Raw genomic sequence first — 21,084 nt, 5'->3', positions numbered from 1 at the left:
TAGACTTCAAGCAGTTTATTTATTGATATATTTATTTTTGCTGTTCTGCTAATATGTGCCCTGGCCGGGGTGTGTTAAAACCAACAAGAGGGTGCTATAATTGCAACCCTGGTGAGCAAAGTGGGGTTATCAAAACAACAGCACGAAACACAGGCCACAGCGCACACGTACTAGCCAGCCTCATGTCTTAAGAGAGCAACTAAAAGATTCCTGCCACAAACTGAGCAACATGCTGCTCCACCTCCATTAGAAGACCTGGCGTACAGTGCTTCTCCACCTTTATCTTCGGCCAATTTTTGTCAGACCTTCCAACAGTTACTTAAGACAAGCTTTGCTTAATGTGGTGTTTTACACAGCCCCTTTTCATTTCGGGATCACTGCACATTTAACCGCCATTAACTGAACCACATGACACCCATGTGAATTACAGATGGGAAACTGAGGCAGGGAAGGTTGGCACAGCCCAAAGTCCTATCAAGCTAGTGCCAGAGCCAGGAATAGAACAGAGCAGTTCTGACTCACCAGCCTCTTTCATCTGAGGATAACAAAGCACTTTGCAACCATCAGTGAATCCACATAACACCAGAGGAAAGTAAACTTGTGTGTAGCCGAGACACAGAAGGGATATGCCCAAGGTCACACTCCAATTTAGGGCCAGAGCCATGAATAGGACACACTTGAGTCCTGCTTTATAATGCTTTTTCACACTGCCCTCACCCCTTGTGCAGAAATAAGACACTGATATCTGGTGTCTGGAGATAATGATAAAGGCTAAGCCACAGATCGGGGGAAATGTACCATTTGGCAGCAATTTATCTAAAGCCAGACTATCAGTGGCAATAATTTAGAAATTAATAGAGCCAAGCTGGCAGGCAACTGGATGCAAGAATGTCACCAACTAAGTGTCATTTTGTAAGACTTTAATTACAAGGGGAATCTGGAATCATGTCACTATCACAGAAACCAGTGCGTAAAGCATGAAGAAATTAACTGAGGTCTGGCAGTAATTAAGCCTCAAGATGAATCGTCATTAGCAAATAGTATCTTGCACGGGCCGTCCAGGGGGAGGAGGGGCATGAAACAGTGAGGTCCCCATATATGCCATGTCCAGAGGTGCTGGCAACGCACCACCAGTCAATCAGCCTTCTTGACCTCATCTCTGCCACTTCCAAGGAGTCTCCAATCTCCATGTGGCTCACAATGCGAAATAAAATGTCCAGTGCAAGCTAATATTTCCCTCACCCAGTAAATAAGCTCTCCAGGATGCTTCCATAAGTAGTTTTAATTTTGCTTCCGTCTGATGATTTACGAGGGTTGCATTCAATTAACAAGGGTATTGATTTTTCTGCAGCTGGCCAGCACGCGGACTTGGAGTTGTTGTTTTATTATGAAATCCATTGCTTACCTTTTATCTTTTTCTTTTTTTCTCTCTCTCACACACATACTTTGGGGGGAGGGGCAAGGGAAAATAAAGGCAGCAATAGAAGATGGAAGGCTTTTAGGCCTTGTCTACACCAGGCTTTGAGCCATTAGTGTAGGCTGGGATAAACTGCACTGGTAGAAATTGGATTGCACCAGTGTAAATTGTGACTACACTTGGGGTTTGCCCCCATGCTACTACACTGGTGGCTAAAGGCTTAGCATAGACAAGGTCTTAATTCTGCCTGACACTTGCAGTGCAAGGGGTGTACTTGGTTAAAGATAATCTCAATAGTGGCACCTACAAATGGATCTTGAGATTCAGGTTCACTCCCTAAGGAACCCACTGGGCGGCACTTCCATCACACATCACAATACAAAGAGCACCATGTCACAGCAACAACACAAACCTGAGCTTAAAAACAGTGATGGAGTCCGCAAGCCCCAGCACCGAATTTTCAGCAACCCATGCAACAATTTACGCTTGCAAATGCCGTCAGCTTCCTTGGCCTTTGTTAGTAGGTCCTCCCAGAAATGACAAACCATGCTTTAGGGAGATAATTAAGGGAAGGATCAATGACTTTTAAGGTAAGAAGCATGAAATCCAACCCACCTCACCCTCAGTTTCCTGATTCCATTGTTGCACCCTGCTGCCCTATCCTTGCTTCATGTGTAAAGGAGGCTGTCATGCTGTGTTTAGGTGTCAGATCTGCGGGCTGCTGCAGTCCTAAAACGAGTTGCTCTTTCCTACCAGTAAGAACAGGCAGTAAAGGTGTGTGGGAGACTCTTCAGGAATTACCAATGTGCTGAAGAAAATGGCCCCATTGCAGTGATCTGACAGGGTGACTGTCGGAACAGAGTTGAAGGATGTTTCATGAAAATCAATGGGAGTTAGGTGTCTAACCTAGGAGCCTTCGGAAATCCCATTAGCCACCTATCTGCAACTTTAGGCACATAATCTGCCCCCCCCCCCAGCGGTTTACACTTCAGGATCATTAAGAGACAATTCATTAAGATCTCAAGGGGAGCTCTGCAACAGGGTGAGTCAGGCTGAGAGGCAGGTGGTGAATCACATTTCAGTTCAGGTATGTTAACACTACAATCACTGTGTGACTGCAGCACGTGTAGATGGACCCAAGCTAGCTGTGATCTAGCCAGCTTGAATAACTCCAGCAGTCATCCACAGCAGCACAGGCAGCAACACAGGCTAGCCACTTGGGTGCACACCCCGTGCCCTGGGGGGCACATACAGCCCATGCTGCCACAGCTTTGCTGCTATGTTATTCAAGCCAGCTAGATGAAGGCAAGCTTGCTATGTCTGCCCATGCGGCAACCACACCTCTGACTGCAGTGTAGACATAGCCTGGCTCTCAGGAAGATGTGAGTTGTGTTAAGGGAATGTAAGCTGGTTCTGTTTCTGTAACTAAAGAAGAAGCCTAACTACCACAGCTTTTAGGGGAGTGCAAGATCAGACGTGACTAAAAATGAGCGTCGGCTACTGGTTGTTTTGAAGCCCTTTTTCTCCCATGCTTTGTTCCAATGCTAAATTAAAAAAATGTGTTTTAAGAGGCTATTGGTCAATCTCGCTGGTTACAGCTTCCCAAGGAGAAGAAAGGCAGGAATCTAAAAAGCACTGGGGCCTACAGTGAGTATCCTGGAGAAGTGAATCTATGCCCCAATCTAAGAGAGGAGGAATTGTCAGATTCCACCCCAAGGCAGGTACAGGACAGAAGCCAAATTCTTGAGGCAGTGCACTCAGAGAGACCAGAAAGGAAGCAGAGACGCAGCTTATCCTGTACCTGTGATAGTCATTAAAATCTTTTCCCATTAAAGAGCCCATGGTACTTTTCACCAGAGCAGAGCTGTTCACCTTGATGTCCTGGCAGAATTCCGGTGCAGGTAATTAATTACATTCTGTTTACTTAAATTCCCCTTGCAGTTTCTTCTGGAAAAGCCATTCTTCCCGTCCAAAAAACCTTTGTTGTGCAGTGTTGCTAGATGAGGACTGCTGCCATGTAGCCACTTCAGAGGTAGCTGCATTTCAGTGGGGTATATGTAAAGTCAGTGATTATACAGATATTCCATAAATAATTTTGAAGCCCCACTCTCATTCTTCTCCATGAAGGTGCTCTATAAATCTGAGCCTTTATCATTTGAATTGGGATCTCGTTCCAAGTAGCTGAGTGCTTTGTAAAACGCAATGCTGATAAAGTAGAATTGTGTTTTGCCACTGTTCCTAATTTTACAGCCTTGGGTGAGAAATTGACATGTCAGTATCATTAACCAGAAATACTAAAAAAAAATAAAAAGATCCCTTTGAAATTAACACACTTTAACGGTTTCATCTTCAACTGACACCTGAAAATCAATTAGTGGAGCTCAAAGGGACAAACAAGAGGCTAGAAAGGCAGGATTTCCTAGTGGTTACTGCATTAGCCATAGCTTGAGAGACAGGGTTCAAGTCCCAGCTCTGCCAGAGAATTCCTGGGCAAGTCACCTAGGGAAACGGAGGCACAGAGAGGCTATATGTAAAATGGAGATAACAGCACTTCCATACATCAAAGGAGAGTTTTGAGGGTAAATAAATTAAGGATTGTGAGGCGCTTTGTTACTATATAAGCACTGAAAGACAGATTAACTTAAATGCACCAGAAAGTTTGCAGGGTGTGGAGGACTGTGTTTGAACAAAGAAAACTTGCCCATCAGAACATTCCTACAGAAGTGATAGGGCTCGGGAGGGCTTCCTCACCCATTGGCTAAGCACTCTGTACACCTAATCCCAGATGTACTGTCTACGCTCTCCAGGGATGATGTGTTGGGATGCATACATGAAGGGAATTAACAATTTTCTCCTTTCAAAGCCATTCTCAAGTGCGTAACAGACAAATACTAATGTGGTCACTGATGCTTGAGGAAGTCGGTGAACCAGGGGTCCTGGAACATTTTGTATAGTAGGGGTGCTGAAAGCCATTGAAACCAAACTGTAAACCCTGCATATAACGGAAACCACTTCAAGCCAGGGGGGTGGGAGCAACCCCACACCTCTAGTCCCAGCACCCATGCCCCAGTCTCTCCACCTGGGGAACACAGAGACCCAAAACAAAGAGAGCTTTAAAAAAAAAAAAACCAACCCTAAGGCAGGAAGCTCAAGTGATGCAGGATTCATTTCCACAAGGACAGTCTGGTCCATGTGCTCAACCTGAAGTCAACAACTGGGATTCAAAGAACTGACAATAACGGCAATGTGGGAATTATGTGGGCCAAAGGTGTGTTTGGGATGTGATTGCACTGAATGTTTTATTTGTGACTGTTCCATACTTGTATTTCTAGTTTATATATTTATTTCTAGCTTGCATTCAGATTTGCCATAATGCTTCCACTGTTTGTATCTATTGTATCTATCTATTTGTATTAGGGTTTGCTTTCCTGGACCGTTTGAAATCCCCATGGATATGTTCATGGTGCCATTACAACACAGGCTCTGGTTTTCCATCATCCAGGAACCCAAACAGTAGAAGACAACCAGATCTTCCCTTATTCCAGTCTCAAATGGTTCTCTGAGGCAGTAAAATGACCATGGGAAAACAAACACAAAGGTCTATAACACAACAACACATATGAACCAAAGGGAACACAACTAGAAATGTCCTGTGCATATCCTGAGGAGACATTGCTTATGGACATTAGAGTGTAGCCCTGTCAAGAGATTCAAAGGGAAACAATGACAAGTAAAAGAACATCAGACCGGTAAGGAACATGACTGACTGTGTAGAGGACCTTAGGGAACAAATACACTTAACAGAGCTGGTCAAAGCTCAGAATTTCTGTTCTGCAGGAAACACTTGACATTCAAAATTCGTTTTCATTCTGAATCAGAACGAAAACCAAAAAATTCCAAAATTTCATACACAAAATTTTTGAAAATGTCTTGTTTAGGTCAATCAAAACATCCCATCCCAATAAAAACCAAAGTGTTTCATTTCTATTTAGAATTTTTAAACATTTTTATAATTTCTATATCACATAAAATAGATTTAGAAACAAGTCATTTCAAAACAAAAAATCAAAACATTCCATTTAGACCTTATCAAAATGCAAGATAAAGAAACTTAATCCTCAAGTATATGAACTGTGCAGGCATGTAAATCTTGCTCTGACATCAATACAAAACATCAATGACCATCTTGAAATGTCATCATTGTACATATGAGCACCCATCTATTATGATCTTTCCAACAGAGATCACCAAAAGGTCATCAGTCTTATCAGATTTCAACCACTCAATGCCTTTTTAAACTTAAAATCTTGAAATCTGATATTTAAAACCCATAATGCATAGTTATGACCACCATAGGTTAACAAAAGGCCACCAGTCTTTCTAATGGACTGTGATTGTTCAATATCCATTTGAAGTGATCATCTTAATATTTTGCATGCTCATTCCTAAGGGGTTGCTAAATACAAGAAATATCCCTGAGCTGAAATATGATATTTCCTATCCTACATCATTAGGATGACAGTTCGCAAAAATGCTATTAATTTTTCTGCTGGTTGTGAAGCTGCTGAAATGGAGACATTAAATTCATCTCAAGTTACTGGTTCTATTGACCAGATATAAGCCAAGAAAATCATCAAAGGTGAGTGAGTGTACCACGTGCCGACATTAATAGTCAAGTCCACCCCATAGTAGATTACTGTTGACATGTGTGTGTCTATATATGTGTGTATAGATGACAGGTAGTGCAGGTGGTTACATGACACTTTCCATTATATATAGATATAAATTACATGTAAAAAAAAAAAAACTTTAAAACAATGTTACTTAGGTTACTAAACCAAGAATTAAAAAGTTAGGAAATGCCAGACTTAAGGTTGTCAACTTTCATTAGATCCCCCTTGTGTGAATGCATTATGATATAGTCTTTAATTATGTGATCACATGCTACTTTTTTCCACAAAAAAATGGTCAGAAGAGTTTTTATAACAGAAAATATTAGGCAACCTTAAACATAGCGTTTCTACTCCCTCTATAATAAAGATGCACGTATCATCTTCATCTCCTGTTTTCAACACCAAGGTTGGGTAAGGCTGCCTTCTGTGGGTTTCTTGTCTTACCTAGACTGCCAGCCACCTCACTTGTAGGCCCATTTTACAGATGGGAAATGGAGGCACAGAGAAGCTAAGCAACTTAACCAAGATCACATAGGAACTCTGTAGCACAGCAGGGACTTGCACCCAAGTCTCCCACATCCTAGGTTAAGACCCTAAGCACCAGACCATCCTTCACAAATGTGCATATAGACATGTAAAGTATAAATTCAAGGCCATGTGTGTGTATAGATGTGTCATAAGAAATTGCATGATTATGGGAGAGCGCTGAAGGTTTGATTGACACATGATTCGGGATATCTGCATCGTTCACAGGTCGCAAAGTCATAACAAACTGCTGGTGTCATCCCTGCGTGTGTTCATAAACCTTCCTGTGCCACCACAGCGCCATTTGATTTGTAACACAATTTAGAGAAAAGTTACTTAAGGCTCTGTCTCCACTGCATGCTTCTTTCAGCAGCATACAGAGCATACACCAGGTAGACCCCCTAGCGCGGGTTTATGTAGCACTGTAGACAGTGAGGAATGGCTGAGCTGAGTAGAGCACAGACATGTTTGAAGGATGCAGGAATGTACCAAGTACGTACCCTACATGGCTCTCTACTTGTCTAAGCCACACCTTCCTGTCTACACTGCTATTCTTAGCAGTTATGTCCCACTGCCTCCCTGCTGCTGGAGCCTTCCCCCAGCAGAGAGAGAGAGATTCTGGCAGTGGGGAAAGGCTCAGGAAGAGGGAAGGCACTGAGGCATAGGCTCTGGCTGAGCCTTTTCCTGCTGCCGCCTCCCTGCCAGAGCCTTTCAATGACACATGTAGCTACTCACTGTAGCATGGAGGCAGCCTGCCTTTCAGTGCGGCATGTAGCTACTTGTCCCCGACATGCTGCCGGAAGGGGGCTGTAATGTAGACGTAGCCTAAGACATCTCTTTAGATGTCTCCCATTCTTATGAGTGCTCTTTCTTAAATGTGTCTGCCCCTAAGTTCGGGTTGCTTTAGTTACCATTTCTGCAGGCCTTGGCGTGACAGAAAAAATTAGTATGAATAAATGTTTAAAGTCTTTCAAAATGACGTGTAATGTCTTTTTAATAAATCATCCTGGCCCGATTTGAAAGGTCTAATGGCATCTCTCGAGCTGTCAGTGTGAAAATGGATGCAGCATGTGTGTCACCGGGGAGCTAGGAATGCCAGCTCTGCACTGGGACGTAGCAAGCGTTGCTAGTCCTTGCAGCGTGCGTTTATTTCATTTAGAACCCATCCCTGCTCCAAGGCGGAATGGTGCCATCTGTGGACCTCAGACTAGAATCTATTTCCGTTTCTGCATTTACTTGATCCCATTTGCGGGGAGGAGGGAGGGTGAAACTAGAGAAGGATGGGCGTGCGGACAAGACTCTAGGCAGGGACTCAGGTGAGCTGGGTTCAATTTCTGACACTGCCACAGACTCCCTGTGGGACCTTAAGTCCTTCAACTCTGCAAAATAGGGACAACACCACTTCTGTTGTCTACTTAGATTGTAATTTCTTAAAGCAGGGACTGTCTGTCACTATACGTTTGTACAGTGCCAATACAAGTGGGCTGCAGTTGTGGTTGAACCCTCTTGGAAATTACTCTAATACTGTTGGCTACTGCTACTACTACTGCTGATTTTCTAATCTGGATCATTGACGTGTACCTGGAGGAGAGAGGTTAGTGGGCAAAATCTAAGTGAACTGGTCAAAGGTGCAAAAACAAATGCAATTGATTCTGTAGTCCCAGGATTTATTTCATACTCTGGTAGTGATTCCATGCTGGAGTGGCAGAAATAAATGTGTTATATAGATGTGTGGCAACAGAAATGTATGATATAGACTTGTTGTAAATGTGTGTGTATGTTTTAGCTCTCTATCTAGCCCTATCCCCGTACACACCCATCTATCGACAGATCCAGAGAGATCTGTTTTTTAGTATTGTTTAACCTAGTGGGATTGCAATGAAAAGAACAGTTGAAAGGTATCAGTCAGTCTTTGGGATTTGAGGGGCTCCATTGATCGTGGCTGATTGCTGTCATTTCTCAAAGGGTTTCTTCTTCCTGCCTCTCTTCCTTGAAAGCCATTGGGAGGCAGAAGGGGAGAGAGAGAAAAATCCAGAGAGACTTTTAATCCAGAGGCAATAGCTTCCAGGCAAAGCAGAGAAGGAAGGGGAGAAAAAGTGGAGCAAACCTGCTATTTCCTTAATACTCTGCCACTCAGTTATTTGCTGCTAACTTAATCAAAGCTTAACTTCAAAGAAGTCGGCAGCCACATTAAGTGGGAACGTGGCCTCGGTCTTATTTAAGAGCAGGGCTGGACCGTTGAACTGGAATGGAGGGAAGCAGCCCGGGGGCTTATGGGTCTCCTTACTCTTTCTAGTCTTAATAAATCTTCAACCAGTCTGCTGTGAGCTCTGAATGTGTTTCTCTCTGGCAGGGGAATGACCAGGAAAGAGTAAGGAGAGAGAGCTCAGCATTTCCACAGTAGGAGGGAAAAATAAGATAACGGTGAGGGAGGGCGAGTGGGCACCACAGATTTAAACGCCATGTTGCTGGTGATAAATTGGCAGCTTAGCTCGTTGTGACAACCTATGGTGAGCTATATTACATGCAAGGATTCAAACACTTGCTTTCTTTCTTTCTCTCTCATCCCTACCCCTTCTCTTTCCAGGGCTCAACAACCTCTCTGTGGCCACACAGTCATTATTATTTATATTACTGCAAATGCCTAGAGTCCCAGTGAAGATCAGAAGCCCACTGTGCTAGGCGCTGTACAAACACATAGTAATACAGCCTCTGTCCTGAAGACCTCACACTTTTAAAAGGGTTAGTAAATAATTAATAGATGTTTTAAGAAATGACTATAACAATGTATAATTATTGAATAGAGTCCAACACATTGATAGGGTGCTTATAGTCATGGTTTATCTCTCTCTACAATATCTTCTGTCAGTATGTTTATAACCATCTGGAACACATGCTACTCACATCTGTAACATGCTTATGTCTATTAATCCTTCATAAATGAAAGTTTAATATCAAGTGTGACCTATTTAAAAATTCTACATTTTTTTCTTTAAAAACATTAGTTTAAATCAGAGGAGGGCCTGATCGACAAAGCTGGGTTCTGGAGGTGTTCACCTCTTGGAGGAGGAAGAATGGCCCAGTAGTTAAGGTGCTAGTTTAGGACTTGGGAGAACTGGGTTCAATTCCTTACTTTGCCCAGGCTTCCTATGTGAGCTTGGCCAAGTCACTTAGCCTCTCTAAGACTCATCTCCCACCTCTAAGTTGGGGCTAACAGTATCTAATTTATATGGCCCTCATCACCACCTTCAATGGGCTTGTCCTCACAAGCAGGGTTGTACTATCATCCCCATGGTACAGGTGGGGAACTGAGGCACAGGGAGGCTAAGTGATTTGCCCAAGGTCACATAGGAAGTCTGTGGCAGGTGACAAGGGCCACAGAAATACCACAGACAGGGAGTCTGTTTTGGGTCCAGCTCTACTTTAAATGGGGGCGGGGGAAGAAATGTTTTCACAAAATTCACAACAGTTTAATGGAATCCAAAATTAAACCGACAGACAAAAAAAGTTCAAGCAGTGTCACAGAACCCCAGACCACAGCAGCTCTGCCATCGCCGCTCACGGCAGCCCTGCCTGCTATTCCTGACACCACGCAGGGGCGGCTTTAGCGTGGATTCAATTGCACTCACAGAAAGCAGAAAACCAAGAGTGCAAAAAGAGGCAAACATACACTTCTCCTGGTCCAGACCGAGGGGAGGCCCCAGGGGAAGGAGGTTGGAAATGGAGGCAACCCTGCGCTCACCTCACTGTGGCAGCTCCTGTCCCACAAGGCTGGGCCTGGCTCCCTGATACGGGCATCGCAACCTGGCGCCACTCAGGTTTGACCTGGCTGTCCCTGCACCGTGACGGAGGAGCAGCCGGGCCAACCCGAGTGGAGCTGTGACCCCGGTCCCAAAGCCTGGGGCGGGGAGCCAAGCTCAGCCTCGCAGGACAGGAGTGGCCCCGCGGGGTGAGTGCAGGGTGGGCTTGCTTTCCAGCCCAGCACCCGCCAGGACTCCCCCTCCACACCAGCTGGGATTAGGGTTGAAAAACCAGGGCAGGGGGTGCTGCAGCGGGTGGTCAGTGCCCCCTCGGCGGTTTGGCACAGTGCACCCATTGAACCGGGAGGCTATATGCGTCCAGCGCCAGGCAGTGGTTGTATCTGGTTTGCGTGACTATGTCCTGGTGGCAATAGCCCTGCCCCTGAGAAATTATTCCAGTCAGAGAGACGCAGGCAGGGAACAGGCGTTTACTGGGGACCTGCTCAACCATGGCTAGGAGCAGCAGCATCCCCTAAGCTCTCACTATCTGGATCCCGCAAAGTACGGAGCATGCCCAGCTCTCCCGGACAGCTATGGGACGGGAGGGCACTCAGCATCTTGCAGGAATCAGACCTTTTAGTGTGTGGGCTCCATTAGCTCCTCTCTTGTAAACAGAGCCATGTGGGTTTGGGGGAAGGGGTTCCCTGATCCCAGGTGGTTCTGTTCCCACTGCCACTGACCTGTCCAGAGAAAAATGTGCCTCTTCCCCTTTCCGGAAGTCAGTGCTATTCTCCAGCCTGGCTAGTACGTCCATCCTCTTCACCATCATCTCCAGCATGTCGCTCATCTTCCGCAGCACCCCTCTGGACTCGAGCGCACCCATCACTGCAGTCACACAAAGAGCAAGAGAGAGACTAGAGCAGGGCTCGGCAGCCGGGGGGACACAGTCATTTATTTTATCAACATGGGGAGGAGCGGCTCAGCGACCATGAAAGTGATGGATTGTTAGCCCTCACCTGGGCCAGGGAATGGGGGAGAAAAGACTACGTGAAACTTTCCCTAAACACCGCTGCCCATGCATCTCAATCCTGGCCCACAGCACCCCCTGCCATTCCTAGTCGGGGACCCCACAGCTCTGCCAAGGAACCGCAGTCCTGACTGCGCCCCTGCATCCCCTGTTATTCCAGACCTAGGCTCCCCCACTGCATAGCCCTACCAGGGTACCTCAGTCCTAGGTTACAACACTAGGGCTGCACCTGTAGCATCCCATTGCTATTTGACTGGGGCACACTGAAGGGCTGTGGGTTTATATTGAGAGAAACCTGGATTCAAATGTAATTTGGTCACATGTAAAATGAGTTTGGTGGCCTCAGTCCAGATGACACGTTTTCACGTTGCAAAGCCAGGACGCAGCTTGACGTAATGGGCCACCTTTGCTCACATGCACCAAGGGATATGGCTGCATCCGTCCTAGAACAATCGAGCAGACTCAAGTCCTGCTTTGCTCAGGTGCACCAGCGTCTATATGGAAAGACATCTGCTTCTTCCATGTCAGTGCTGGGAATTTTGACTGAGCAAAACCCCACTCAGAACATAAGCAGACAGGTCCCAATGGGTCATCCTGGCTGGAACATTCCACCATGCAGCCCTCGGCCAACCCCCAGAGATCATTCCTCATGCTTGGCTTAATACAGCCTTGACATCGATGAATCCCAGGAGGTGTCAGCACCTCACAGAATCAGGCCCACCCTGGGCAGCCAGCAAGTGTCTCAGAGACAAGTTCTGTGAGGATGTTTACAGTATATTTCTTTTGTTCCTACTTTGAAATGCTTTGAAGTATATTTTACTAAACAAAAATAGACCAAGGGTAACATTTTCACAAGCACCAAAGTGACTTAGGAACCTAAAATGACTTATGGCCAGATTCCCAAAGCTATTAGGTGCCTAAAGATGCAGACAGGCACCTAGTAGGCTTTTCAAAACTGCCTAAGCAGGTTAGGTGCCTAACTTCCAAGGAAAGTTCCCTTGTGGGTCCAATGAGAGTTGAACATCCTACAGGTGCCTGTCTGCATCTTTAGGCACCTAAGCACCTTTAAGCATCTGGTGCTCAGGAGCCTGCATCCAATTCAAATCCAATGGATGTGGATTCCTAAGTCACTTTTGAACATGGAACTTAGGGTTTTAAGTCACTTAGGTCTTTTTTGAAAATGTTGCTCCAACTGTCCATCCAGTCCAACAGCAACTTCTCTTGGAAGCGTTACAGGAAGCCATAACCCTTCGTCCCAAAACCAGCACCATCAGAATGTCACCTCAGTGAGCGATTCTATATTGTTGTAGAGGGGAGAATTTCTTCCTAACCTACCTGGAGTTCAGTTGGTGGACTTGGCAGCCCCTGTGACAGCAGAGTCTATTCTCATTCATATAAAATATGTATAAATGTCTAGCTCTTAAAAAATATATCACCATGTCATTTTCTCACTAGTATCCTGCAGAAGTGAGTTCCATTGGTCAATTAGGCCGACTGCTTAGGCATTTCCTTTTATCACTTTTAAATTTGTTTCCTCCTGTAACTTCAGAGTGCTCCCTTATTCATGTAGAAAGGGAGGGGCAGGACATATAGGATCTTTTTTTCCATAGATTCACCAGGCAAGGGCCAAAGCTCCTTATTTCCAGCCGTGTTCTCTCACTTTTTAGTGACCTGCCCCTGCAGCCCCTATTACTGAGCCTATGGAAGGGGAATAAGTTCCTATTTCCTCTCACTTCAGTTCACTCCATGCTGATTAAAAAAACCCCAAGAACTCGAACATATCCTGTTCAGCTTATCGCCTCTATTCCACACCTGTGCACGCTTTTAAAGGTTCCACACATTTCATTTACAGAGCAGCAGGAGGTTAACAGAGGATGCTGGGCACATAACAAGTACACTGGGCAACACAAATGGATATTTAAGTTATGCAAATCTTGTCCCTTTGTAAACAGAGATACAAACCTGGGATGTGGATTTTGAACACCCCAGAGCTCCAGGCTGCGGGGAAGGGGATCTTCTAGGCTGGGATTTTGGTTTGGGATGGGAGTCTCTCTAAGAATGACAGACAGGAGCCATGCAGAGTGGCGTCTGGGCTGCAGCATCATCAGACTTCTCCTCCCCCCCCCCCCCGTCTTCTACAAAAATCATCCTCTGGTGCATACTGCACATGCCTGGTCCCTTTGGGCCTGTCATGACTCAGATTCCTGACAACCGCATATAAGCACTGCCAGCCCTGCAGAGCCTATCTGGGTGAAGAAGAGCAATGGTGTCAAGCTGTGTAGGTGAGGAAGAGGAGGGGTGACCAATGTGCAGGCCAAGTGCCAGGATACACCCTGCAGCAGCTCTCTCCCTCTCTCTCTCTAACCACAGGGAGAGGAACAAGCTAACCAAAGCAGCCTTTATTGCTGGTGAATTCAAACGACAAACAAATTCCATTCATCAAGCGGACATAAGCCCAGCCTGCGTCCATGTGCTCAATTTTATATTCAAATGATAGGAATATATATGCACATCAGGCCCCACCCCGGGGGCGCTGGGACCTTGCCATAGCTCCTCCAGTGTTGCAAAGACCTACCACATGTTTTAACCTGACCCATGCATCAGCTACAAGATCACCAGCCTCTACCGCCTGAGTTTAAGGAGAACTCCTCTAGCAGTGAATAGGCAGCAGGCTTACTGGGGCTAATGAGTAGACAGACATGCTCATGCACACTAGGATGGTGCAGGGGAATCATTTGCTATGAGGCAAGGGAGCAGTTGCCCTCCCAGACCTTGGTTTGCCCCCCAGACTTTTCATTGGTTTATATGTTCCACTCCCATGCACCCCCGACTTTGCAGGATACAATATAACAACGACACACAAGGCTCTATATGCTGACACAGCTTTGCCCTGCCCCCTTCCAGAATTTTTCTGAAAGGACACCCCTGGGATGGCATATCACATGATACTGACAGATTTGAAAGTCAATGATCAGGCCTAAGAAGAGGGCATTTATAAGTCATTTTTCTGACCATGAACACTCTTTAAAGAGTAATATTTATACAATAGATAATAACCGTGCAAGAGCCATCACAGTCAGCAGTCTGTAGACAGTAATCTGTACTGTATGAAGTCTCTACAGATCCACCTGATAAAATGTTTGCTCCAAAACAGTCTATAGAGGACACGATACTGTAAAAAGTCCTTAAGGTGGATTTACAAGATAACCCTTAACAGCTGATTGTAAAGCTGTTGTTGAGTCCTAATACTCACCATCAAGATGTCATGTACCTTTGATTGAGATTTTTGTAAATTTACACAATACCATCTTTTTATGATAGCATTTAAAAAAAAAATCAGACCGAGGAAAAGAAAACAAGTAACTCAGAAAAATAATTCCTATTTTGTGTGGGTTCAATCCAGCTGCCTCGCCCTAAACATTCAATGCGATAATTGTGTGAGGATATAGCTGTACCTCTTCTATTGAAATCAGTGGGTGTGACAAGTCTTAGGCTTCCTGCAGCTCTGAAAATGTACCCACACAGCTACATTTGCAATCAGCAGAACCTAAATTGTCCCTGCAAAATATTTGCATGTGCAAAAATGGGATTGCATTGGGATGCACAAAACACACATTTTTGGGGAGCAAAATGGATCACCAAACTGGAAATGGGACAAATTTTTCCCAGTAAAGGTAATTAACTACTGGAATAACTTGCCAAAGACTGTGGGAGATTCTCCATCACTGACCATTTTAAATTAAAGATCAGATGTCTTTGGTCTGGTTCAAACAGGAACTAATTTGTGGTAATCCAATGGTCTGTACCAGCAGTCCCTTCTGGCTTTATAATCTATGAACTGCAGGTTCAGTGTCACAGGGGTTCACGTTTATGCATACACCTGTGTGCAGCTGTATCGCATGCTTATGTTCACAATGGCTAGTCAGCGTTGAGGTACTGGCTTTGTCACAAACCAGGAGTTATAAGCCACTTAGAATGGCTGAGAGCCAAAATGCACAGCATTAATTAAATGCCTAGATACCACTAGAGCCCTGATTCTGCAGACAGCTCCATATGGGGGCTGGAGTCTGCCCAGGCAGAGTTCGGTGCAGGAGCACAGCTTTGAAGAGCTTCCTAGGCTTCCAGGGTCCAGTTTACAGAGCTAGCGAGCACCCTCCCCTCCCATTGCCTTCAGCTGCAGCTGCAGACACTCAGCCCTTCTAAAAAGCAGACCTTTCTATGTGGCTCAGGCTCGATGCCCAACATTAAGGGGCACTTTTGCACATATGAGCCTTGATAATCAGTCTGCATTTTGGTGAAGGGAATCCCAGCTGGGTGCTTTGCGACGCCTGAATGGACAGGATTCCGACAGCCAGCTACTCATATCAGAAAGGAACTAGCCCTGATTGCTTCATGCCACACCCCCTGCAGAGGCCCACAGCCACGGGCACAAATCACAAAGGAGAGGGGGCAGACTGGAATAAGGAAGATTAATTGTCTTTACCATAGAAAGCATTTGAGAGAAGCTCTGTTTCACGGCCATGCCGGTGAGGTCAGGAACTTAGGACGTAGTGGGATAGCTCAGTGTGGGAGACAGCAGTAAATGGAGATGTGAAAGCAGGGATGGTCGCTTCCACTAACAGCCAGTGGAGACAAAGATGGATCACAGCCACAGCACTTTCTCATGTCTCCAGGGTGTGTGTGTAAAACCTCAGCTGAGTTTGTCAGAGGGGAATACAACTTGAAAATGCAATAGCTGGGAGCGGGGATGATTCACAATTGCTGCTACTGCTGCCACTCAGGGCTGGGCTGTCGCACTGTTTTATGACTGGGTTGCATTTGTTTAATTAAAGGGGCTCATTTATCATTGTAGCTCATTTGAAATCTAAATGGCTATTTGTAATGCCTAGGCAGAGCAGCAGAGCAGCAGAGCTGTCCCCCTACAAAGACAAAGAGACACAGAGTCTGTCACCAGCAGAGGCCAAGGGGCCAAGAACACTTGTTTAAAGTCCTTAAACAAGCGGGTGAATCTAGGGTGGAGTGCAGGGGGAGAGAGAGAGGTATTTTTAAGTACATTGAAAGGAAATGGCTGAGTGCAACTTCCTTCCCAAAGGAAGAACAAACAGCTGGCCCCTTCGCTCTTCCTGGTGAGTAACTTTGAAGGAGATCTACACAAAAAGTCAGCCCTGATCCTACAGAGAGTGAGGAAGACAGGACAAGACCGGTGGGGGAAGGGAAATGCCATTAGATAAGCATATAAATCTTCACAGCCACTAGGATTGAATCAGTTCAGAAAGCTCCACTGGCTTTAGAAAATGCTTCTGGGATTGGCATCGGCAGAAGCGATGGATTAAAGAGGGCAAGTGAGCAACAGGCATTTCACTGTATGACACATCTCCAACTGCAAGGTGATGGCGAGACTGCAGGGCCAAACACAGACACTGTTTGCAGATGTTTTCTCTGTATATAGATTATAATTGTATCAGTCAAAACCTGGATGAGTTCCCAGGTACTGGGCAGTGATAATAATACCCTCTGATGGGAAGAATATTTGATGAGAAAGCCTATGTAAATCAAATCAACTTGCAACTAAGTTTTAGCCTCCTCTCTCCCCACACACTTGATTTCATTGGGCTCTGCAGTCTGCCAGAATCTTCACTGTGGGCGACAGCTACTTAGTAAGTGGGATACAGTGAGCTCCAGATTGGCCCCTCTGGACAAGGCCAAAGCAGGCAGGTTGGGAGGGGTTGTGTAGGTCACCTAGCTACACACTTTCTACCTCTGCTTGGCTACATAGGGAAGTTGCACTTTATCCAGGAGAGAAACAAGGGTTCTTTTCCATGTCTATGCTGCTGCTAGCCTGAATCCAGCCTATGGCTACCAATTCCAGAAGGAAGAAGTAAATCTATATTTATTGTTATTAAGGTAAGCACTTAGAGACCCCAGCCCCATTGTGCTAATGAAAAGGCAGCCCATTACCCAAACTGCTTCCAGGATAAATAGGAAAGATTATCATCTCCAATATACAGACGACAAACTGGAAACCATAGCAATTAAGTGACTTGCCCAAGGTCACATAAGAAGTCCATGGCAGAGTAGAGGATTGAAACCATACCTTCCAGGCCCCAGACTAGTGTATTAGCCACCATACCATTCTTCCTGGAGCTTGAGTGCTGTTTTAACAGATATTTTGCCCAGTGTGATTAGAATGATCCAGTTTCATGGACATTTCTCAGAGATTTCAAGACACCTTTGGATACCAAAGCTCCCCAGGCTGCACTGTCAAAAAGTGAGGGAAGATTTGCTCCTTTAAAAAGAAAAAAATGGGGGGGGAAGGGGGATGTTATAATCAAACCAACCAACCTTTCCCTGGATAGTCTTTTCATGCAGCACTTTGCCTGCCAGAAAGTGAAGGGTGAGGTGGGACATATCCCCCTCCCGTTTCTCCAACAGGCAAAGTTTGACGCTCCCCCTTGCTGAGGGTTCTCTGCTTCTTTGGGTTTTGTACTAGCAGCTTAAGAAGAATAACAAGAAATATTGGACATTTCTTGGCAATGGTTATTATGTCTCTTGGAAAGTGTGTCTCATTAAAAAAAGAAAAGGGGGGGAAAGTGCTGACGCAGCTCTCTTAAAACGCCAAGCCAGGATTTAATTTGCTCTAAACCCAAAGCACGGTTCTGGCCACCCACAGAACTGATGCTCAGCTGGCTGACAAGGAAAGCACAAATCAAGCAGCACAAAAGGCACTTCTGCAACCCAACTGGAGAAGGCAGAACTTGGTTACCAGCGAGGAATATAACTCCCAGCGGGTACATCCACACTGCAACTGGGACCCTGCTTCCCATCTCAGACAGATAGACACCTGCTAGCTCTGCCCGAGTTAGTGAGCTCAGAATAGCAGTGCAGCTGTGGCAGCAGAGATGGTGGCTCAGGTCAGGGACCTGATTACCTACCCAGGGGGCTGGGCAGAACTGTACTAGGCTGGCTAACCAAAGCTGCTGCTCATGCTGCCCTGGCCACACGGCGATATTTAGCATGCCAGCACGTCTGTGTACTGTCTCTGGGAAGCACCCTCCCTGCTGCAGTGTAGACACACCCAGAGAGACACCCTCAAGCAAAGGATTTGCATTTCCTTATACAGGGATGCATTGTGGAGTCACCCACCTATGTAAAGGACAGTGTAAAGTTGTGCCAGCCCAGAATCAGAGCACGGGATGAACTGGGACTCCTCTACTATTGTACATCAGTTTGGTGTCTCGTCTCGTCTCCTCTTTGCTCCAAAGGGGGAAGTAAGCTCCATGAGATCTTTCCCTGGTCCCTGGTAGGGGAGGAAGTCAATGCTTTGCTCCCTTCCTACCCCCAGCCCCCACATAGAGGCTGCTCACCCCTAAGTCGTGTGACCCATGTTGCTGGTAGAGCATACAGTAGGGGGAAGCCTTACAAGCATCCCCAAATGGGTACCTACCACAGCTCACAGTTTAGCCAGTGGTGGTGTCCAATTTTTCCCAAAGGATAAAATACAGGGAAATTGCAGGTTCTTTCCCACCATCACACTGAACTGTAGCATCACAGTCTGAGAGAAGCAGGACGAACAGCCTAATTATTAGAGCCAGTCATGCATGTCAATACAACAATGTTCATTGTGAAATTAGCTCCTTTTGCAGTTAGGGTAAAACTCTCCCCCGGGGAGAAGAGGCAGCTCAAGATCTAGGCACCATTAGAATAGGTGCAAAACAGGCCTTTATATAGACTTCGTACTGGCCTTCTACAGGGGGTGAATTCAATTCACTCTTACTGAACAGAGTTTGGATGGTCATCCTCAGCCTATTGGTGGGTGACCAATTCACTTTGAATATTCAATCTGCTATTTGTGCAGTGATTGGTCATTTTAGTCACATGGTACTTTTTCTGCTTTCTATCTAGGAAATGCAACTTTTTAAAACAATGGAGGAATCGCAAATAAATGGTACACATTTCTGGACAAAATATTATCTGTGCTGAAATGTGTCAAAGCTTGGGGACTTGCAGACATTTGCACCAGTTGTGAAAAATCATTGCGAATGGTGAAAATTCATCAGTAGTTACTGATCTTCATGAATAACAAGTAATAGGAATCCAAATCCAACTAAAAAAAAAAATTAGTTGATCAAGGTCTGGAGGTTTGTTATTGTTCAAACAGCCCAGCTAAACACAAAGGAGAAATCTCCTAATTAGCCTTGATAATCAACAATGGCAAAGAAAATACAAGTAGAACTGTACAACAGATTAATTGGACTTTTCAGAAGCCTGACAGCTTTTTGACAATTCCCCCAAGTGGCAGACTCTCTTTAAAGGCAATCACTGAACCAACAGGGTTTTTCATAGCAGTGCTCTGAAATAATGATTGCAATCAATCATATCTTCCTGTATCTCATGAGAGATGCTAGTCACCACAATGGAGGAAGAGGAATTGTTTATGGTGCTTCAAAAGGGGTGTACACCTAAGTAACTGGATGAAACTGGGAAAAAGCAAACACATCCTACGTGTGATGCCTATTGGACCATACAGTAGTTCCCCTTGGAAAGTGGTGGCATTTCATCAACACAGTTGTTGAAATTTGGACTGACCAAAGCACTGGATAATATATCAAAGACAGCAATTTGCCGTCTATGACATATACCCCTACGCAGATATCCCACTGAGGCCTACTCATGTCCCATTTAAACCTAGTGCTGAAATGGGGGTTAGGTAGGACACAGCTGGCTCTGTACACAAGGGTGAATTTCACTCCCTGGGTACAGTAGAGGCACAGACAAAGAGGTTGTCAGCCCCTTGTCTTCCTTGGACTGCCCTGAAAATGGCGGGGAAGTTTATGTACCATCTAGAAAGAGAAGCAGACAGCAGCAGGATGGGGCAGAATGGCTGAGACCCTGGAGAAGCAGAGAATAGCTGAGAAAACTGAGTAGAAGACAGGATGGCAACATCTACCGCACACTGATGAGGAGACGGGGTGATTTGCCAAAGCCACAGATGACTAATTAACTGAGCAGCATGAGTGTCTCTCCGTCCCTGCACTCCCAATTACATCATGTCGTGCTACGATCACTCTTGTTGCAGAATAGTGGAGGAACAGGCGTTCAGTGATCAGTCACTCTTCTGTTCTTTGTAACCTGAGCTAACACAGAGTGGTTCTTTCAAGGTTACATATGGGTTTAAGTTGGGCTTTCAAAAGAGCCTAAAGGAGTCCAAATCCCATTGGAAAACTCAGTGTTATTTGGCCCCCTAACTCCCTTCAGCATCTTTGAAAATCTCAGCCTGGGCTTTCTAATTGCTTTTCCCATGAGCCCACCGGTACCAGAAAACTACCTAAATTCTCAGTCACCTACCCCTGCACTGCCCACCAGTATCAGGGCCATCACTCTGCACTGGGGCTGGGCCAAGCGTTAGTTGATCCACGTTAAACCCCATGGCCAGTGACCAAGGGAGAATGCTTGGAATTAGAGCCTGCCTGAGAAGAGAGATGGCAAGAGGGAAGTTGACCTTTCCTAATTACATTATGGACTTTTGTCCAATAGAGTCCCCACTCCTGCCTCCTTGCAGCTCTCTCAGTGCTGCCAAAGGCAGGCGCTGCAGATGGTGCCATGGCAGCAAATGTCCAGCTGGGCCGCACGCATCTGATTTGAAATTTGCCTTTGAACCCAAAGTGGTGATCAGTTTTGTGGAGGCAGGGAGTGGACAGGGGA

The 21,084-nt window shown here is 45.6% G+C and overlaps 1 protein-coding gene across 1 annotated transcript in view; it reads right to left on the bottom strand.

The window, feature by feature from the left end:
- MGAT5B (alpha-1,6-mannosylglycoprotein 6-beta-N-acetylglucosaminyltransferase B) overlaps nucleotides 1-21,084 on the bottom strand; it is a 153,667-nt gene that overhangs the window by 87,587 nt on the left and 44,996 nt on the right. Inside the window, exon 3 of the mRNA XM_067547635.1 lies at nucleotides 11,096-11,240. Coding sequence (XP_067403736.1) covers nucleotides 11,096-11,240 — 145 coding nt within the window. The remainder of the gene's footprint in view (nucleotides 1-11,095; nucleotides 11,241-21,084) is intronic.

This window comes from Emydura macquarii, unplaced genomic scaffold, assembly GCF_026122565.2.
Source record: "Emydura macquarii macquarii isolate MOO-44397 ecotype Brisbane River unplaced genomic scaffold, CSIRO-AGI_Emac_v2 contig_1230, whole genome shotgun sequence".
In the NCBI taxonomy this organism is placed as follows: Eukaryota; Metazoa; Chordata; order Testudines; family Chelidae; genus Emydura; species Emydura macquarii.
This window is presented reverse-complemented; position numbering and strand designations above follow the sequence as displayed.